Source organism: Pteropus medius, unplaced genomic scaffold, assembly GCF_902729225.1.
Source record: "Pteropus medius unplaced genomic scaffold, Ma_sr-lr_union100, whole genome shotgun sequence".
NCBI classification, from domain to species: Eukaryota; Metazoa; Chordata; class Mammalia; order Chiroptera; family Pteropodidae; genus Pteropus; species Pteropus medius.
Genome location: NW_024349796.1, coordinates 18,069,624 through 18,086,299, shown reverse-complemented (window position 1 = coordinate 18,086,299; position 16,676 = coordinate 18,069,624). Strand labels below are relative to the sequence as shown.

Below are 16,676 nucleotides of genomic sequence, written 5' to 3'. Positions count from 1 at the left end.
AGCTTTGTGGCCCGACACAGACAGACAGGGAAAGAGGAGGCTGGGAGGGAGACGTGAGCCCCGAGGTTTGTGAGCGAGTGCGTTCGCCCCGCGTGCCCTCGCCCGGCCTGCCTGCAGCCACGGCCACTCGCCCTCGCTCGGCGGCCCCTCTGTCCACACGCTCCCTGTCTGGGCCCCGTCGAGCGTGAGGACCAGGCCACAGAGCCAGCGGAGGCCGGAGCCGCCCGGCCCGGGGTCCGCCGTCCCCTAGGCGGGCCGGGCAGGCTCAGCAGCCCCTGCCCTTCCAGAGCCTGATGCTGGCCAAGGCCAAGGAGTGCTGGGAGCAGGAGCAGGAGGAGCGGGAGGCCGAGAAGTCCCGCTACCTGGCTCAGCGCATCCCCACGCTGGAGACCCGCGGCCTGTCCCTCAGCGCCCTGCAGGTGGGCCTCGAGCGGGGGGCGCCGCCGGGGACCGGGGGCAGGAACCTGAGCTGGCGCCACTCGCCCTGCCGGTCCCCCGGGGGCCTCGCTTACCCTTCCCGGTCCCTGCAGCTGCTCGTGGGCCCTGCCGTCCAGGTGCAGGAAGCAAGGGGCCCTCAGGCCGAGTCGATGGACACGGGAGGTGGGCGGGCCTTGGGGAGCCCCAGCTCGTCCTTCCCTGCGGGGGGTCTGGCCTGATTTCAAACACTGATGATGGATCCCACGCCTGGGACGGCAGAGGAGCGAGCAGGAGGACAGACAGCCAGTGTCACTGTGCTCACGTCACCGTGTCACCGTGCTCATGTCACCGTGTCACCGTGCTCACGTCACCGTGTCACTGTGCTCACGGTCTCCCCAGGGCGGGTCACGAGCCGTTTCCATTTTATTACTGTCGTTTAATACATGGTTTTCCAATTTTTCCATAATTGACTTACATTGTTATTTTTTCCATAACACAACTTTTTAAAGAAAACAAGTGCATTCGGAAGGCAGAAACGGCTCCCACGCTGAGCTGCCCAGTCACGAACTTGCTAAGGGGCCCGTCAGGGGGGACGGGGCCGGGCCCGAGGCAGGGGCCAGGGGGCTGGAGGCTGAGTGGCGCCTCCTCCCGCCTGTTTGTCCCCCAGGACCTGTGCCGGGACCTGCACGCCAAGGTGGAGGTGGTGGACGAGGAGAGATACGACATTGAGGCCAAGTGCCTGCACAACACCAGGGAGGTGAGGCTGGGAGGCTCAGGGGGGCGGGGGGCGCCGACGCCCCAGCTGTGGACCAGGACCCCCCTCTGCAAGGTCTGGGGGTGGCCACTCAGGGCACGCTGGCCCCCTGACTCCGGTCCCACAGGGCTGGAGATGGCAGAGGGGAGCACACTGTCCCCCTCACCAGCCACGCGGGCCCCTCAGCGCAGAGAGGCCACCTCCTCAGTGCCCACCACGCAGACGCACTGGCCTGTTAGCTACACCTCGGCCCTGTGGCCGGCGTCGCGAGCCTCTGGCCCTCCTTGCACACCTGCGGATAAGTCAGTGCTGCTGTCCGCACATCAGGGAGGAGGAGAATGAGGTTCAAGGAGGCCCAGGTCCCACGGTGGGGGTGACCCCTACTCCGTGCAGACCCTGCTCGGAGCTGGAAGGCAGGTGCCTGTGCTTCTGGGCACTTGTCCAAGCGGGGAGGGGCCAGAGGTTCCCCCACCACTCCCCGTCAGCAATGGTGTCTGTGGGCTCACGAGTCTCCCCAGAGAGGGCACCCTGCAAATTCCGCAGGGCTCGGGACCTGGGGTTCACCCACCCCCTGGGGCCAAGGCTGTGCCCTGGGTGAGCCCCTGCGAAGGCTCGGTGTCCAGTGCCCGGGGACAGTACCGAGATGGCGAGAACGCGCAGAGCTGGCCTCTGAAGGCGCCTGTGTGTGCTGAGCTCCTGGGGCGCCCGGCCGTTCGTGGCCACCGCCCCCGAGGCCTGGGCTTCACGCTCATCGGCGGCAACTCCTGCCGAGTGGCGGGCGGGCCTGCCGGCCGGAAGCCACACTCCAGGTCCCCAGGAAGGGTGGCCCGCAGCGAGCCCCTCACCCCCGCCCCCAGATCAAGGACCTGAAGCTGAAGGTGCTGGACCTCCGCGGCAAGTTCAAGCGGCCGCCCCTGCGCCGTGTGCGTGTCTCGGCCGACGCCATGCTGCGTGCGCTGCTGGGCTCCAAGCACAAGGTGTCCATGGACCTGCGGGCCAACCTGAAGTCCGTGAAGAAGGAGGACACGGAGAAGGTGAGCCGCCCCAGGCCCTCGCCCAGCCCGGCCCGGGTCAGCCCGGGCCCCTCAGAAGGCTCTAATCCCCTGGGAGGCCTGGCTGGAGTCTCATTGTTTTGGGAGGAAGGACACCGGCTTTCTTCCTCGGCTGCTCCCAGTCGCAAAGAAAGCCAGACCCAGGAGCCAAACACCCCGGCGAAGAGGGCGTGGGGGTTAGGGGCAGGGGACCCCGCCCTGTGTCACGCAGACAGCAGGCCCTCACCGTCACTGCACACGGGCACAAGCGCGGGGGCCGAGCTCAGCCTCCTGCCCAGCCACAGATCACTCAGACTGGGCCAGCTCGCAGCGTCCACGCCCCGAGCAGCACAGGCGGGTGAGAAGCGTGGTCTCCGGCCCAAAGCGCATCCTAACGGGAAGCAGTGGACCAGGCAGTGTGCTGATGAAGTGGGGCATGAGCCCAATGAGCAGGAGGAAGGCTTCCTGGAGGAGGCGGCCTCGAGCTGCCGAGCGTCCCACCAGGAGGGGGGCGGGGGGCGGGGGGCGGGAGTGGGGTGGGAACCAGCCCATCACCATCACGGTCGCCCAGAACTCCCGACCCACATAGCGCCCGCTGCCCGCCGAGCCTCGGCGTGGTGAGGGTCCGGCCAGTCTCTGACCCGCGTGTGGCCGGCCCCCAGGAGCGGCCCGTGGAGGTGGGTGACTGGAGGAAGAATGTGGAGGCCATGTCCGGGATGGAGGGCCGGAAGAAGATGTTCGACGCTGCCAAGTCTCCGACCACCCAGTAGAGGTACCTGTGGACCAGCCCCTCCTCCCGGGGCCCCCGAGTCTGAAGGCGGGGTGGGGCCCCCGGACAAGGCTGGTGCCCTGGGGGTCCAGCATCCTCTCCGAGGACATTGCTGGGGGAACAATGGGACGGAGCAGCAGAGTCGGGCCCTCTGAGGGAGTGCGGGGCGTGCAGGGACTCAGGGCAGGGCTCTGTGGGTGGACTCTCTCCGGAGGGATGGCGGGCATCAGAGACAGGGAGGGCAGGTCTCGAGCAGGCGAGGCCATGAAGCCAGGTGGGGATTGAGCAGGCAGGGAGGGCCTCCTGGAGGAGGCCAGCAGGGGCTCAGACGGATGGGGAGGGAGCTGGGGCCCAGGCTTCCTGGGAGCCCCTGTGGGCTGAGAAGTCCAGGGGCTGCCTGTGCCCGGGGAAGTCAGGGACCCGCCAAGGGCACATGGTCAGCGGGACTGACGGCTGCCGCCTCTCTGTCCCCACAGGCCACTTGCCGCGCTGGTTCTGGGCCCCTGCGTGCTCCTTCCCCTGCACCTCTCTGCACCCCAGCCCCACCCTGCCCCACCTCTGCCTGCAGCCTGAGTGCCTCCCCCCGGAGCTGGGGTTCACGGACACACCGCCCCCGCTGCCTCCCTCGACTGCTGTGACGTGCAGAGCGGCCTTCATTAAAGCCCCAGTGTCTGGCCATTTCTGTGGCTCTGGCGGCAAGCATGTGGGAGGGGGGAGGCGGGTGTCTGTGAAGACAGGGCTGTGCTGGCTCCACGTGGGAGCTCCGTGTCACAACAGCTCAGGAACTGGGTGCCCCGGGAGCCCTCTGTCCCGCCTCGGTGACTGGTGACCTCCACAGCACACCCTCAGCACCCGATGCACAGCTCACCCCAGCCCCCACGGCTCCAGCCATCGGATGGCCCCCTCCTTTCCGAGCCCCTTGCTAGTCCCCTTCCTCTGGGGCCCCTGCCCCTGGAGCCGCTGGATGCTCCTGAATGTTCTGGCTGAGAGCTGAGGGCACTTCCAGCCCCCACCCTGTCCTGCCTACACAGGCAGGGGCGGGTCAGTGTCCTGGTCCGCCAGAGGGACACCCTGCAGTTCTGCTTCTGGCCACCAGATGGCGCCTTTCCACCTCGCCCCACACCTGCTGGGCTCACCTGCCTCCACCCTGGACAGAGCTATTTCCCTTCACATTCCAGGACCGAGGGGTCGTTCCCGGGGTGGGACAGCAGCGGTCTGTCCTCCGGGCCGGGTCCTTTCTCCATCCCACTGACATGGACACAAAGCAGGCTGATGGGCGCCGGCCGGCTGGGGCGTGGGGGGACTGGGCAGCCTCGCCACCCCCCACGCCGAGCAGAGTGGCTCCGGTGGAGCGGAGAGCAGAGCTCGGGGCCAGAGTGGAGCCTGGCTTCTCGGGGCAGCGTCCTCGGGACTCCTGAGCTAGGCCCGTGGAGGACGTGGCTGGTCCCCGACCTGGGCCCCTTGGCTTACGACCCCAAGAGTGGAGCAGCCCCCTCCCACCTGCCTGTGTGTCCTGGCCCCGCCCTCTGCTCCCAGTGTATTGTCCGTCATAAATGCCAGGAGCTGGGTGCAAAGTGCAGTGTGAGCGCCTCGCGGGGGCCGGCTCCGGCACCCAGGGCTGCTCGGCTGCCAGCCGGCGGGGGACGAGTGACATGGCGGGCGTTGGGGGCAGCACTCCGCGTGAGGCTCCTGCTACGGACAGCTCCCCGGGCAGAAAGGCAGGCAGGCCTGTGCAAGGAGCAGAACCCCCACGGCACCCCAAACCCTCGGGCACAGACATGCTGGCCTCACATGCGCGTCGCACCAAGCTGGAGGGCCTGACTGCACGCTCCGTGCCACGGACGATGAGAACCCACCTGCCCTGGCCCTCGGCTCGGCCTCCCCTCTGCCCTTCAGAGAGCCGGGCCCCAGGTCACAAAGCCAAATCCGTTCTGCCAGCCGACTATTAACCATGTCCCGCCAGATTGGGGTCCCCATCTGGCCCCCCAATGGCGAGAGGCCAGCCCCAGGCCTGACTCAGCCTATGGGCGGAAGCGCTGGGCCGGTAGCACACGCCCGAGGCAAGGGCCCGGGGGAGGGCCACGGCCTGTTCCAGGCCCGGAGGTCACCGGTCCCTCCCGCTTCCTGCAGGGCTAGACTGGCCGATCTCCTGTGGGGACGGATGCAAACACCCCCGAGCGCGAGGGACAGGGACAGGTGCAAACACCCCCGAGCGCGAAGCCTGTGAGGCGCTGGGCGGACGGGAAGGGGAGGGCTCCTTGGCGGGAGAGCCAGCTGGGACCCGGGCTGGGACGTCTCTTGAAGCGTGGACAGGGCCTGGGGGGTGGCACGGTGTCTGGAGAGTCACCTCCAGCCCCCTCTCAGTATGGAGGGCCAGCGGGACCCGGACTGGACCCAGGAGAGCAGAGCTGAGAGCTGGGCCTCCACCGAGTGACAGCACACGGACCGGGCCCCGGGCACCCTCTGCCCAGTTAATTTATTCAGTTAGTCTTCACGTCACCGTCTCGGGAGGGAAAAACCACTTCACAGATGGGTAAACCAGGGCACAGAGAGATCGGCGCCTCCCACGGTCACACGGCCAGGAAACGGGGGGCCAGGACCTGGCTGGGCAGTCTGTCAGCGTCCGCACTCCCAGTCCTTATATCAATAGTGACAAACACGACTCTGCTCTCACAAAGCCTAAGGAGCAGGCAGCTTATCCCAGATTCACTGGAGGAAACGTGGGCCTGCAGGGCGAGCCTGCTGCTCCTGCCTCTGCAGGGCACACGGGAGGCCCCTCCCGGAGCCCTGCTCGGCCTGGCCCCGGGGCGCCCTTTTTGGGATCAGACTGGCCTCAGCAGAGCCCAGCCAGCCACTCTCCCAAGGGACTCCGCTGGGGTGCAGAGCTCCCAACCCACACCGGGGAGTTCCTATAGCTCCTCCATAGCCAATGACACGCAAATGGCAGTGGGCCCACAGTTGGACCTGGGGGCTCCTTGCGGGGTGGGGGGGTGGTCTGTGGCAAACTGACACATAGCAGCTGGCTGGGCCTGGTGCTCCTTGGTAGAAACCAAGGCAGATTGACACCTGCCACCGTCTCGTCTCTGCGTGTCCCGGCCTGGCCCTCTGGAGGCCAGCCTCGGCTCCCCATCCACACAAGGTCCCTCCCTCCACGGGTGGCGCTAAGCCACGGTGTCTCACGTGCCCTGTGGGGAGGGAGCCGGTTAAACATTAGCCTGATGGCCCCCCGCGAAGGGAGTCACACTCCCCACGGGCTGCGCAGCCGGGGGGAGGGGGGGGCAGTTATGTTCCAGCTGGGTGACCAAGCTGTGGAAGCTCAGGACAGGCCGCTGGGAGGCAGCCTCCTCCCCAGACCACAGCAGGGGTCTCTCCTGGAAAAGCCCCAAGGCTGGCGGCCAGGCCCTTCCCTGGAGGGTGAGGACATTCTCTCACTCCAGGACACACCCCCCCCCAGCTGGCCTGCGGGTCCCCTGAGGCCAGGGCTGAGCAGCTGAGCTCCATAACTCCTGGCACAGAGCACTGCAGGCTGGCTCTGGAGGCCCAGAGACGGACAGTGACTTGTTTAAGGTCACAGCACTAACTGGGGCAAAAATGCAGGTCCCTGGATTCCTAGTCCACTGGGGATGCTGGGTGTGGGCAGAGGCCTGGGCAGCCGAGCAGGTGGGCCGCCTCTAGCCCCGGCTCAGCACCCACCTGGCTCCAGCGCCAAACCTGGGTGACCTGGCCCTTTGCTCGGGGTTCAGGAGAGAAGTGTGGCCTCACTTGGGAGCCAGGGCAGGTGTCCCGAGCCCTGAGTCCCGGCGGAGTGGGGTGTGTGCCCACTGGTGACTGCCCACCTGAAGCGGGGAGTGGTGCGTGGGCACACGCATGCAGCGTGCAGGCTGGCGGCTGCCTGCTGTGGGCATGGCGATGCCTAATCGGCTCTCGGTGACCCAACTTTCAATGGTGGGGCCACTGCACTCGGGTCTCCACGAAGAGGGCTCCCGTGTCCTGCGCGTGGGCTCGCCTTAACGTCAGCCGTTTACTATTAAAATATTCTTTAGCGTGGGCGGGAGGACGGTGGATGGCAGTTGCGTTTCAATGTCCTTGCTTCACAAGATAAAGCGGTGGCAGCGCCGTTTGGCTGTGCCCCTCAGAGACAGACGATTAGTCTGAAAAAACCAAGAGCCAGGGAACCTCTGTTCTGGGTGCTTTTGGGTGCACGTCTTGTCACCTGGCAGTGGGAATGGAGCCCGTGTGTCGGTGTGACTCCCGGCCCGTCTGGTCTGGGGCTGGGGAGCCCCCTGGACACCCCCAGGGCCCGGCGGTGGGGAATTCCAGAGCCTGACGTCTGCTCATCTGCTTGGGGAGGGGAGAGGTGGCCCCTCCCGCCGACAGCTGGGAAGTCTGGGAAAGCCCTGGCCTTGACCAGGGACTTCCCGTGTGAGGAGCCGTCTCCGAGCCTCTCCCCAGAGGCAGCGACAGCGCACGCTCCCAGTGCGAGATGTTTGGACAGTTGACAGAATCATAAAGTGAACACCCTCACGTTTTAAGAAATAGGGTGTTTCCCGGATTTTGGAGGCCCCCGTGGCCCCCTCACCCCCGTCCCAACCCTCCTTCTCCACAAAGGGGGACACGGGCCGACACTTCGTGCCTCGTTCCCTGGCCCGTCTGCGTCGTGTCGCCACAGCTTTAGGAACCCCTAACTCGTGCTGGCCTACTTCGCGTCTGACGGGCGTGCATGCCTTCTGCTTCTGCCTGTTTCTTTGTTCGAGGTTAAGGGCGAGAAATTCATCCCTGTGGAGACACTGACCTGTGGCTCGTTTTCTGTGCTGGGACATGAAGCGATGACGGTGCCTCTGCTTACCTACCCGTTTTCCTGTCGAGACATTTGGGTGGTTTCCAGGATTCTGCTGCTGGTTGGTGGCACTCGGTCACAGCAGCCCTGGAAACCGCCACGCTGACACGGCGCCAAGCACAGCGCCTGGCATGCAGAGAGCGTGCGGCGAACGTTCACGGTAACACGTGCCACACGAAACTTACTTCTCGCTTCCGGAGCTGTCGGCACAAAAGCCGTCCGTGTCTTTGGGTTTTTATAGCCATAGAGAGGGTGTCGAATTTTGGACTTTTAGGTACCTGACTGACTGTCCCCTGGCTCCATGAAGGGTCCCCGGAAGGGCCAAGCTTCAAACGACTGGGAGTGTTTTTCTTCCCGGGTTGAGGTGCTGTCGCCGACACCATGTGGGACAGACGGCAGGCTCCGAGGGTGTCGGGCCCTAGACCCAAGGCTCCGGGGACAAGGGCTGCGCTGTTTCTTCCTTCTCTTTCCTGGAAAGGCTGCATGGCTCACGGTCCTGCCTTGGCCTCTGCCCGGAGCTCTCCAAGGCCTTGTCACCTCTCGCACTGCTGGCCTGGTGTCACCAACGTGTGACGATAAGTTGCTTGATCCCCACAGCCCGGAAGGAAGCAGGGTGAGGTCCCATTTTCCATGACACAGATGAGAAAACGGGATTTGTCCCCAAGTCACATGGTCCGCGAATGGCAGAATCAGCTCCAAGCCAGGTCTCCAGGCCCCAGTCCCAGGAAACCCCCTTTCACCGCCCCTGCCAAGAAGGAAGGCTCCCTAGAGGAGGGGGCATTTGGGGAAGGACTTGCCGCATCCAGCTGGCCATGTGTGTGTTTTGGGCTTTTGCTCGGTGCTGGCTTGCGGTTTCCCGGTGGGGGTGGGGGTGGGGACCGTGAGGCCACCCGCCTGGGATCAGGGCGGGAGGTAGGCCCGGCTCTGCGGGGCGCCTGGGCCGGCACCTCACTCCTGTCTGGGCGGGAGCTGCCTCCAGCTCCCGGACATAAACTTCCCCGTGCTCAGCCGGCCTGGCGCTGGCTCCTGCCTGGGAAGCACCTACACCCACTACCCCAGGTGGCAGGTAAAGGGAGCCAGGTGGGTTGCCTCAGGTTGCCGGGTTCCAGTCCGGGTTACCCACGGCCCCCCTGCCTTCCAGGCAAGCAGAGCCGCCGCCGGGCTGTCCCACACTCTGCCCCTCGGGCCCAAAGTCCAGCACCAGAGAGAGTCGTGTCCCTGACGGCGGCGGGGTTCAGCGCTGCGGCACGCGATCGCTGGCAGAAGCGCCTCCGAGGCTCGCTCTTGGGGAGGGGCCGCCCCGCCCACTTCAGCCAGCGCGGGGGAGCGGGGTGCGCTCTGCACCCCAGACCGCGGTACCTGCGCTCCGTTCCAGCCCGGCTTCCTGCTCTCGGTTTCTCGGGCGCAGTCGGTTCCCGGCAGTGAGCTCAGCCTGACCCCGATCTGCGGGTCCCACCCCCTGCCTGGGCACCCCGGGCCGGGCCGCAACACCTGCGCGAGGAGGCGCCCAGCGCGGAGCTGGTCCGACTGGTTCTGAGCAGGAAGCCGGCGCCCTCGCCCCCGGCCGCCCGCCCGCCCGCCGACCAGCCCCGCGCCACCGGGCGTCCGTGCGGCGGTCCGCACGGCAGTCTGTCTGGGGCCGGGGCGGGGACCGGAGCGGGACCGGGGCGAAGGTCCGGGAGCCCACCCCTCCGAGGCCGCTCCCGGCCGCAAATCAGCGCGCGGCGCGGCGCGGGGCGGGCGGCGGATATAAGCGCCAGGTGACCTACCTGGGCCGGCGGCGGGGGAGGGGCGCGCAGGTGAGGCGGCCCCGCAGAGCTCGCGGCCCTGGCAGCATGTCCGGCGGCAGGAAGGACTGGTCCGCGCTGTCCAGGTGAGCCCGCGGCGGGAGCGGGCAGCGGGCACCGTTGGGTCTTCCGTCCTGACAGTCTGGCTCAAAACGGGGGACCCTGGTCTTACTGCTCCTCTGGAGACAACGTCGGGGCGACACCAGGGAACCCCATGGGACAGAGGGTGTGTGCTGGCCCCTCACCGCTTCCTTTCCGCCCCTTGGGGCTGGAGGCCAAGCACAGGGTGCCTGGGAGGGCTGCTCCCTGGCCTGGAGAGCCCCCCACCCTATGACCCTGTTCTCAGGGTTCAGGAGGGGTCAGAGCTGTCCAGTGGACCCCAGGGAGGTGTCCCTCAGCCCCTCCTGGCAGGCAGGAGTGGGACCCTTCCCAGCTGGGAGGGTGACGGACAGGACTGGGCGTGGGGGGGACAGCCCCTCCCGCCATGAGGCCCAGACTTGGGCACTGGGGCGGTGTCTGGGCCCGGCCAGCTGGAGATAGCTCCCGTCCCCCTCCGCACCCCAGTATTTACTTGTGACCTGGGCCCTCAAAGGGCCAGGAAGGTGGGGGTGTCTTATCCTCAGCTGCCAGGCTGCCTGTCAGGGCTGGGGGAGGGGGTTCGTCCCAGAGGCAGCACCTCTCACGGAGCTGCTCCGCGTGCCCCAGAAGTGCTTCCATGAGCACCGTCACCTCCTTGTCCCCACTGTCCCCCGCCCGCACACCGTCTTGCCCCTGAAGAAACAGGCCCCTGGAGCTCAGAGCCATCTCCACACTCTGCGCCCCACAGGCTCTGGGTAGAAACCGGCCTCTTGGCCCCTCCCAGGCGGACCCTGGGGGATCGCAGCCCTCTGCACCCCGAGCCCGGGGCTGTCTCTGCAGGGGCTGCCTCTTCAGAGCTTGCCCACTAAGTCGTGCCAGGCTTTCTTCCCGTCCTTGGAGGGAGGGGTGTCCAGAGCTTCACCGGGGTCTCGGCCACCCCCCCCCCGCCGCAGCTCATCCCCAGGGCTGGGGTCCTCCCAGCGCGCTAAGGCACAGCTGGCTAGTAAGACCTATGTGGAGAGGCCCATGGGGTCTATGGGGGAGATAAGCTCCAAGAATGGGGGGACCCAGTGCTCTGAGGAAGGAGCTGGGCGGCCAGGGGTTGGACACACCCCAGGGAAGGTATGTGCTTAGGGTGGGGCTGAGAGTCACGGCCTTGGACTCTGCATGTGGGTCAGTGTGCCGGGGGCGGATGTGGGAATGCCTTTGGGTTTCGGCCCGGCATCTCTGTGCCGACGGCGGCCCGGTGCTTACCCGTGTGTGCGGGCCGCTTGCGGCCGGCGAGCTGAGCGGAGGCCTGTGTGGGCAGCAGGTTCTCCGCTGCCGAGTCTGGGTCTTGGGCGCCCGAGCAGGGTCGGCCTGGGTGTTCACCAAAGCCTCGGTGCAGAGCCTCGGGGTGGAGATGGGAAGCAGGCCCGAGCTCCCCAGTGCGTCTGGTGGGATGCGTGTGGTTTTGTGTCTAGAGCGTGCCTGGGCCTGTGCGGGGCGGGTATGGGGTGGGCAGCTGGGCACTGTGCCTTTAAGGTGGGAGCAGGGTCTGGTCTTAGCTTGTCCTCTGCTCAGGTGGATGTGGTCTCGGGTGGCAGCAGGGGTGGGGCCGAGTTCCCACGGCTGTCCGCGGGATCCTGGGGGACCAGTCTTGCCCCAGGAGCCCCTGCCCCGCAGGGCCCCAGCCTTGGCAGAGCCCCCACGGCAGGTGCGCTGATGCCAGCTGATGAGGCACCCGGAGCAGAGAGCTGCTCCTGCTCAGCTCCCAGGGAACAGGCCTCGGCACCAGGAGGGAGAGAGCTCTGAGTCACTGCCGCCGGCAGGCTGGGGCTGCTGGTCGGGAGGGTGTGACCAGCGTGCCCCCAGCCAGGCCCCGGTCGGGGCTGAGGACCCTGGGCAGCCCCCCTTGGTGTGATGAGGAGACTCGGATGCCGGGCCTGGCTGCTCTGTAAGCAGCCTGTCCTTCCCCCGCTGGGCGGGGCGGCAGGGCTGGCCCAGCCTGTCTGCAGGGGGTGAGGGTGGGTCTGAGGACACCCCGCTGAGCAGCCGGTGTTAATCATTTCCTGGCCTGGGCCTCGCTGCCCTGCCCTCCCTGAGCTGCCCTCTGGTCTGCCCCCGACACCTCTCCCTAGACCTTTGGGGCTGGGAAGGGCCGCAGCGACCACCGGGGGACCCCCTCTCGGGCGGAAGGGGAGCCTGAGGCCGGCCCCCTCAGGGGCCGCAGACTGCCCCAAGGTCACAGGGCCAGTGGGAGCGGGCGGCCTGCTTCCGGAGCCCAGGGTTCCACTCACTCCGGGGTGGCCTTTGCGCCTTCCTGTTCTTTACCCGGAGTGGCTGAGGGGTGCGGCCCTCCATGGCAGCGGAGGGAGGGCGACCCCAGGCGGAGGCAGAGGCGGAGGCGGAGGCGGAGGTGAGGGCTGTCTAGGCGAAGGGTGTGGTCAGGACTGTGGCCTCAGCTGGCGAGGGTGGTCCCCTTCTGCTCCCTGCTGCCCCGTGACATCTCACCGAGGCCTCTTCCCCGTTTTACTAACAGCAGCACCAGGAACTGCTCAGGCCCAAACACTAGAACTTTCCGTTGTTTCGTCTCTTCATTCCTCACCCCCGTCTCGTCTACCCCGTGGGCTCGATCTTCAAAACCCGTCGCTTCCCATCTCTGGTGCCACCGCAGCTCAAGCTCCGACGCCCCGCTGGGCGATGCAGGGGCCCCCGGCCGGCCCTGTGCTTCTCCCTCTGCCCCCTTCGGTTCTTCAGGAGACAGTGTCCCACGGTGTCACCCCCTGGGCACAGCTATGCGGTGGCTCTGCAGATACTTGGAAGGAACCCAGATTCTTTCGCTGGTCTACACGGACCTCTGCTTGGCCTTGGCCTCCATCCCGGCTCCCTGTGGCCACCCTCTGGCCCCAGCCGCCCCCTCCCCCAGACGCCCAGCCCGTCCCTCCCAGGCCCGTGCACTGGCCGTGTCGTCCCCCCGGCCGCTCCCTCCCTGTCCCCTCTCTCATCGCCTCCGACCTCGTTCCACTGTCCTCCCGTCACCTCCTGACGTGGTTCGCTTCATGCACCTGTTTCCGGGCTCAGCGTCCCACTGTCTGCCCCCGGGACGCGTACTCCAGCGAGGGAGGGACCCCGTCAGCGTCCTCCTCTGCCGTCCAGTCCCCGTGGCCAGCCCTGGCGTGCAGTCGGTGCTCAGAGACACTTGCGTAGGGGGTGTGGGTCAGCGAGCGTGACACCGGTGGCTTCCCCCCTCGCTTTAGGGCGGGACCGGAGGAGAGGCGATGCCCGGGGCTGGGTTGGGGGCTGGCGGCCGATTGCCCGGCCTGCCTCACACGAGGCTGTTGGGGGCCTTTTCTGCAGAGGCTTCACAGATGCGTTTGTTATGCGATTTGGTTCATAAAACAGTGGGTTTCCATGACTTTTTTTTTTCAGAAAAGTGTCTGCTGCTTGGTGAGTCTCTGCAGGACGGAAGGGGCTGGTCAGGTGCATCTGCCTCCTCCGGGCAGGACTGTGCCACCTCCCACCTGCCCGGTCACCCGGAGAGGGCGGCCCCAGGGCCCCGCTGTGGAGTCCAGGGTCAGAGCCCACCCGAGGGGTCTCATGGGGGCCGGGTTCGCCCCCCGGGGATCCCTGGCAATGTCAGGGGGACATTTCTGGTCGCTGTTCCTGGCGGGGGGCTGCTGGCGTCCAGCAGGCAGAGGCCGGGCGCTGTTCGCACCCCGCAGTCAGGGCAGCCCTTTCCGTGGGGCGTCTGGCCCCGATGCCAGCACCCCTGCACCGAGTAGCTCTTTACCCCAAATCCTGCAGGTTTAGCAGAAATTTAACAGCCACCGATAGACGTATAACGTAATTCAAACATTTTCTGACAGACACAGTAAACGAGTAAAGAGAGTCAGGCAAGCTCAATGACGAGCCGCCTGGCTCCTCATGTCCAAGACGCTCCCGTGTGCCGTCGACCCGCGGGCTCCTGACGAGGCATTTCACGCTGCCTTTCCTGCGGCCCTCGACGCCCCGCACGCGGTGTGCACTGAGGCCGTAGCTGCCGCACAGGGCGCCGCAGATGGCGGGCCAGGGACTGACCCTTTCTGCCCCCGCAGCCTGGCCAGGCAGCGGACCCTGGAAGATGAGGAGGAGCAGGAACGTGAGCGCCGGAGGCGACAGCGGAGCCGCAGCTCCAGCGTGGACGAGGCCCCGCGGCCCGGCCCCAGCGGAGGCCGCCCGGCTGCCGACAGGTGCGCCGTCAGGGTGGGCGGGCGCCCCGTCCCCACTCCCGGGCGACGGAGCACGTGCGGCAGCCGGCCTGCCGGGGGCATGAGGCCGAGGGCTGAGCAGGGGTCCCCCACGTCCCCAGCGCCCCCTTCCGGGGCCCATCCCCCTCCGGACAGTAGCCGCTACCAGCGGTGGGTCGTGTCCGCAAGCCAGGACCTTGCTGGGTGTCAGATGGGCATCACTCACCACACCCCGTGAGAGGTGCCGTGCGCCATGGCAGGTGCAGGCATGACGTGCCCATGTGGCAGGGCTGGCTTTTCCGCCCCTCCGTCGGGCTCTGAGGCCCCACCCTGCCCTCAGAACCGGGTCGCCTCTCAAACTCGGATCCTGCACGGCCCCTTCCCCTGGACGGACGTGGTGGCCGGCCTTGCCCCCTGGGTTTGGGAGAGGAGGGCCCGTGATTTGCTGACGTCCCCTGTGAGCCAGGACAGCTGGGCTGGCACATGCACGGGGCGCGTGTCACCTCCTGACAAGCCCAGTTTGCAGATCTGGAAACGGGGGCTGAGACAGTGACTTCTCCCACGTCCAGGGGAAGGCAGGGTGCCAACAAGAAAAGCCCCTCTTTCTGCTGGGCGTTGGCCTGTCCTCTCAGGCCGCCCTTGTCCTCTCGGGTCCCCAGAGAAGGCAGCACAGGGGCCCGTGGCCGTGACACGTGACAGACAGGAGTGCGGTGGTGCCTCCGAGGCTTCGGGTCCCCAGCTCCACTGCTAGTTGGCTGTGTGACCTTGACAAACCTCGGAGTATCTCTGGCCTTGATCTCTGCTCCAAGGGCGGGGATGCATTTACGCCTTTGGACTGCAGTGCCCAGCACGGACCGCACGGGTAAAGGCGTCTCCGCCCCCGTCTGTTGATTGATCTGAGCATGGGACGCCTGGGCCTGGCGGGGTTCAGAAACTGCTTGGCAAAGCATGGCGTGCTTTGTCCAGATGACACCTTGGAAGCCCGACGTGCAGAGCAGACGGAAGTGACCCTTCTTTAAGGGAGGCGGGGGCAGGGCTCTGCGTCCTCACCCCTCCCTGGAGGCATCCACATCGGGTCACAGCCCCCCAATACCCTCTGATTCTGTCTGTCACCCCGTCCTGTCTTCCGGCTCAGACTGCCAAGCGTGGAGGAGGCAGAGGGGCCCGAGTCACCACCGCCGGCCCCTGGAGATGGGAACGAGGGCGTCCAGGCCATCGTCAGGACCCGGCAGGAGCGGAGGCAGAGGCGGCGGGCAGTGGAGGTTGCGCAGACCCCCACCCAGGGGCAGCTGGAGGCAGGAGGAGGAGGGGACAGCCTGGGGCCTGCGCAGGTGCAGCAGCAGCCCCTCGTGCCCAAGAGGGAGGTCGAGGCACCACCTCGCCGCAGGCTGAGCCGCGAGCAGCGTGGCCCCTGGGCCAGGGAGGAGGAGAGCTTGGCGGCCAGGGATCCGGGAGGCGGGCTGAAGGGCGTCTCGGGGAAGCCCGCAGCCTCCGAGTCCCCTCTCCCGGAGAAGGCGTCGGCATTGGAAACGAGGCTGGGCGCACAGGGAGCGCTGGGGCCGGGGAAGCCAGCCCCAGAGAGAACCGGGGTGACCGAGAAGCTGCCGGCCCCAGGCAAGCCGTCAACCGCCGAGAGGAGACTGGTGTCTGAGAAGGCGTCGGTCTTCGAGAAGTCACCGGGATCAGAGACACAGCTGGTGCCGAAGAGGGCCGTCTCCTCGGAGGAGCCCCAGGCCCAGGAGCCGCCCGCCGCCGGGGGAGGCCTGTGCACCATCTCCGAGCAGAGGGCAAGGGACCTGCCTGAGAAGACCCCCCGGTCCTCGGCAGAACCGGGGGCATCCGATCCTCCGAGCACGGTGTCCCACCTCCCGCCCGTCACACTCCAGGTCGGCAGTGCTCCCGCCCCCCCAGCCCCACCCAGGTGGCCCCTGGTGCCCTCGCCGTGTCCTGTCCTCTCCCCTCCGGCCGATTTCGTCTGTGTCTTCTCTCCCTGCCTGCATCCGGCCACTGTCAGAATGGGGATACCGAGGCAGGGGTAGGCTGCGGGCAGCTGAAAGGGTCATCAGCTGTGACGGGGGCGTCTCCTTGTCCAGGGGCTGGACTTCGGGACCCCAGCAATCTCTGGGGAAGAGCCCGATCCTGCTAGAAGTTCCGCTGGGAAGCTCCGCCTGGCGGTCTGGCAATACAGGGCTGTGTCCACCATCCCCACAGCAGAGGCAGACGGGCAGGTGGCAGAGGAAGGCACGGGACTGCCTTACTCCCTGCTTCCTCCTGCAGCTCCTGGGAGGGGCCAGGCCGCCTGGGGTCCCCATGGCAGCTTGGGCTCAGGGGGATACCCAGAACACCTGTGTGACATTGCCCCGTCCATATCCAGGTGAAAATTCCCAGCAAGGAGAAAGAGGCGGACACGTCCTCGCCCGCCCGGGCCACCTACAGCAGCTCCCTCCAGCGCTCTAGCCCCCGGACCATCTCTTTCCGGGTGAGCGTCCAGGCACCTTCGTCCAGTTCAGGGGAGGACAAACCAAAGGAACCGGCGTCCGTCACAGCACAGGGCCTTGGGACAGTTACCAGTAAGGCTGTCTGCATAGAGGAGGGCTTGGATTTCCAAGGCAGTCAAGAGCAGAGGAGGCTGGGTTACATGAGGACGGCAGGTCAGTGACCTGGAAAGCAGGTGTGGACACACGTGAGCAGCCCCACCTGGTGGGGGAAGCTGGAGGTGCAGGAAGACAGCACATGCCGGGGATGCCGGCCGGGGATGCTGGCGGGGATGCTGGCGGGGATGCTGGTGATGGTGC

At 66.9% G+C, this 16,676-nt stretch overlaps 3 protein-coding genes across 6 annotated transcripts in view; 2 read left to right on the top strand and 1 right to left on the bottom strand.

Annotated features, from left to right (window-relative positions):
• Window positions 1-3,649, top strand: part of TNNI1 (troponin I1, slow skeletal type) — a gene marked incomplete at its 5' end in the record, with an annotated part of 16,232 nt that extends 12,583 nt beyond the window's left edge. Inside the window, 5 exons of the mRNA XM_039883647.1 lie at window positions 288-419; window positions 1,085-1,174; window positions 2,029-2,205; window positions 2,865-2,974; window positions 3,448-3,649. Of these exons, the coding sequence (XP_039739581.1) occupies window positions 288-419; window positions 1,085-1,174; window positions 2,029-2,205; window positions 2,865-2,972 (507 nt within the window). The remainder of the gene's footprint in view (window positions 1-287; window positions 420-1,084; window positions 1,175-2,028; window positions 2,206-2,864; window positions 2,975-3,447) is intronic.
• Window positions 2,036-11,468, bottom strand: LOC120619261 (uncharacterized). Of its 3 annotated transcripts, XM_039883553.1 has the most exons (6): window positions 10,928-11,468; window positions 9,841-9,842; window positions 9,578-9,741; window positions 8,087-8,406; window positions 7,278-7,829; window positions 6,251-7,094 (listed from the first exon to the last, which is right to left on the bottom strand). In XM_039883553.1, the coding sequence occupies exons 3-5, from the start codon at window positions 9,643-9,645 to the stop codon at window positions 7,306-7,308; spliced, it is 912 nt and encodes a 303-aa protein (XP_039739487.1). In that variant the 5' UTR covers window positions 9,646-9,741; window positions 9,841-9,842; window positions 10,928-11,468; the 3' UTR covers window positions 6,251-7,094; window positions 7,278-7,305. The 3 variants fall into 3 exon arrangements, 2 of the variants coding, with proteins under 2 accessions (XP_039739487.1, XP_039739486.1); XR_005657451.1 differs by lacking the exon at window positions 10,928-11,468 and adding an exon at window positions 2,036-2,172 and having other exon boundaries at window positions 6,734-7,094; window positions 9,578-10,480; XM_039883552.1 differs by lacking the exon at window positions 10,928-11,468 and having other exon boundaries at window positions 9,578-10,480.
• Window positions 9,549-16,568, top strand: LAD1 (ladinin 1). Of its 2 annotated transcripts, none has more exons than XM_039883542.1 (4): window positions 9,549-9,681; window positions 13,750-13,884; window positions 15,017-15,767; window positions 16,256-16,564. In XM_039883542.1, exons 1-4 carry the CDS (start codon window positions 9,644-9,646, stop codon window positions 16,538-16,540), a joined length of 1,209 nt encoding a protein of 402 aa, XP_039739476.1. In that variant the 5' UTR covers window positions 9,549-9,643; the 3' UTR covers window positions 16,541-16,564. The 2 variants fall into 2 exon arrangements, with proteins under 2 accessions (XP_039739476.1, XP_039739475.1); XM_039883541.1 differs by lacking the exon at window positions 9,549-9,681 and adding an exon at window positions 10,618-10,795 and having other exon boundaries at window positions 16,256-16,568.
• The last annotated feature ends 108 nt before the right edge of the window (window positions 16,569-16,676 follow it).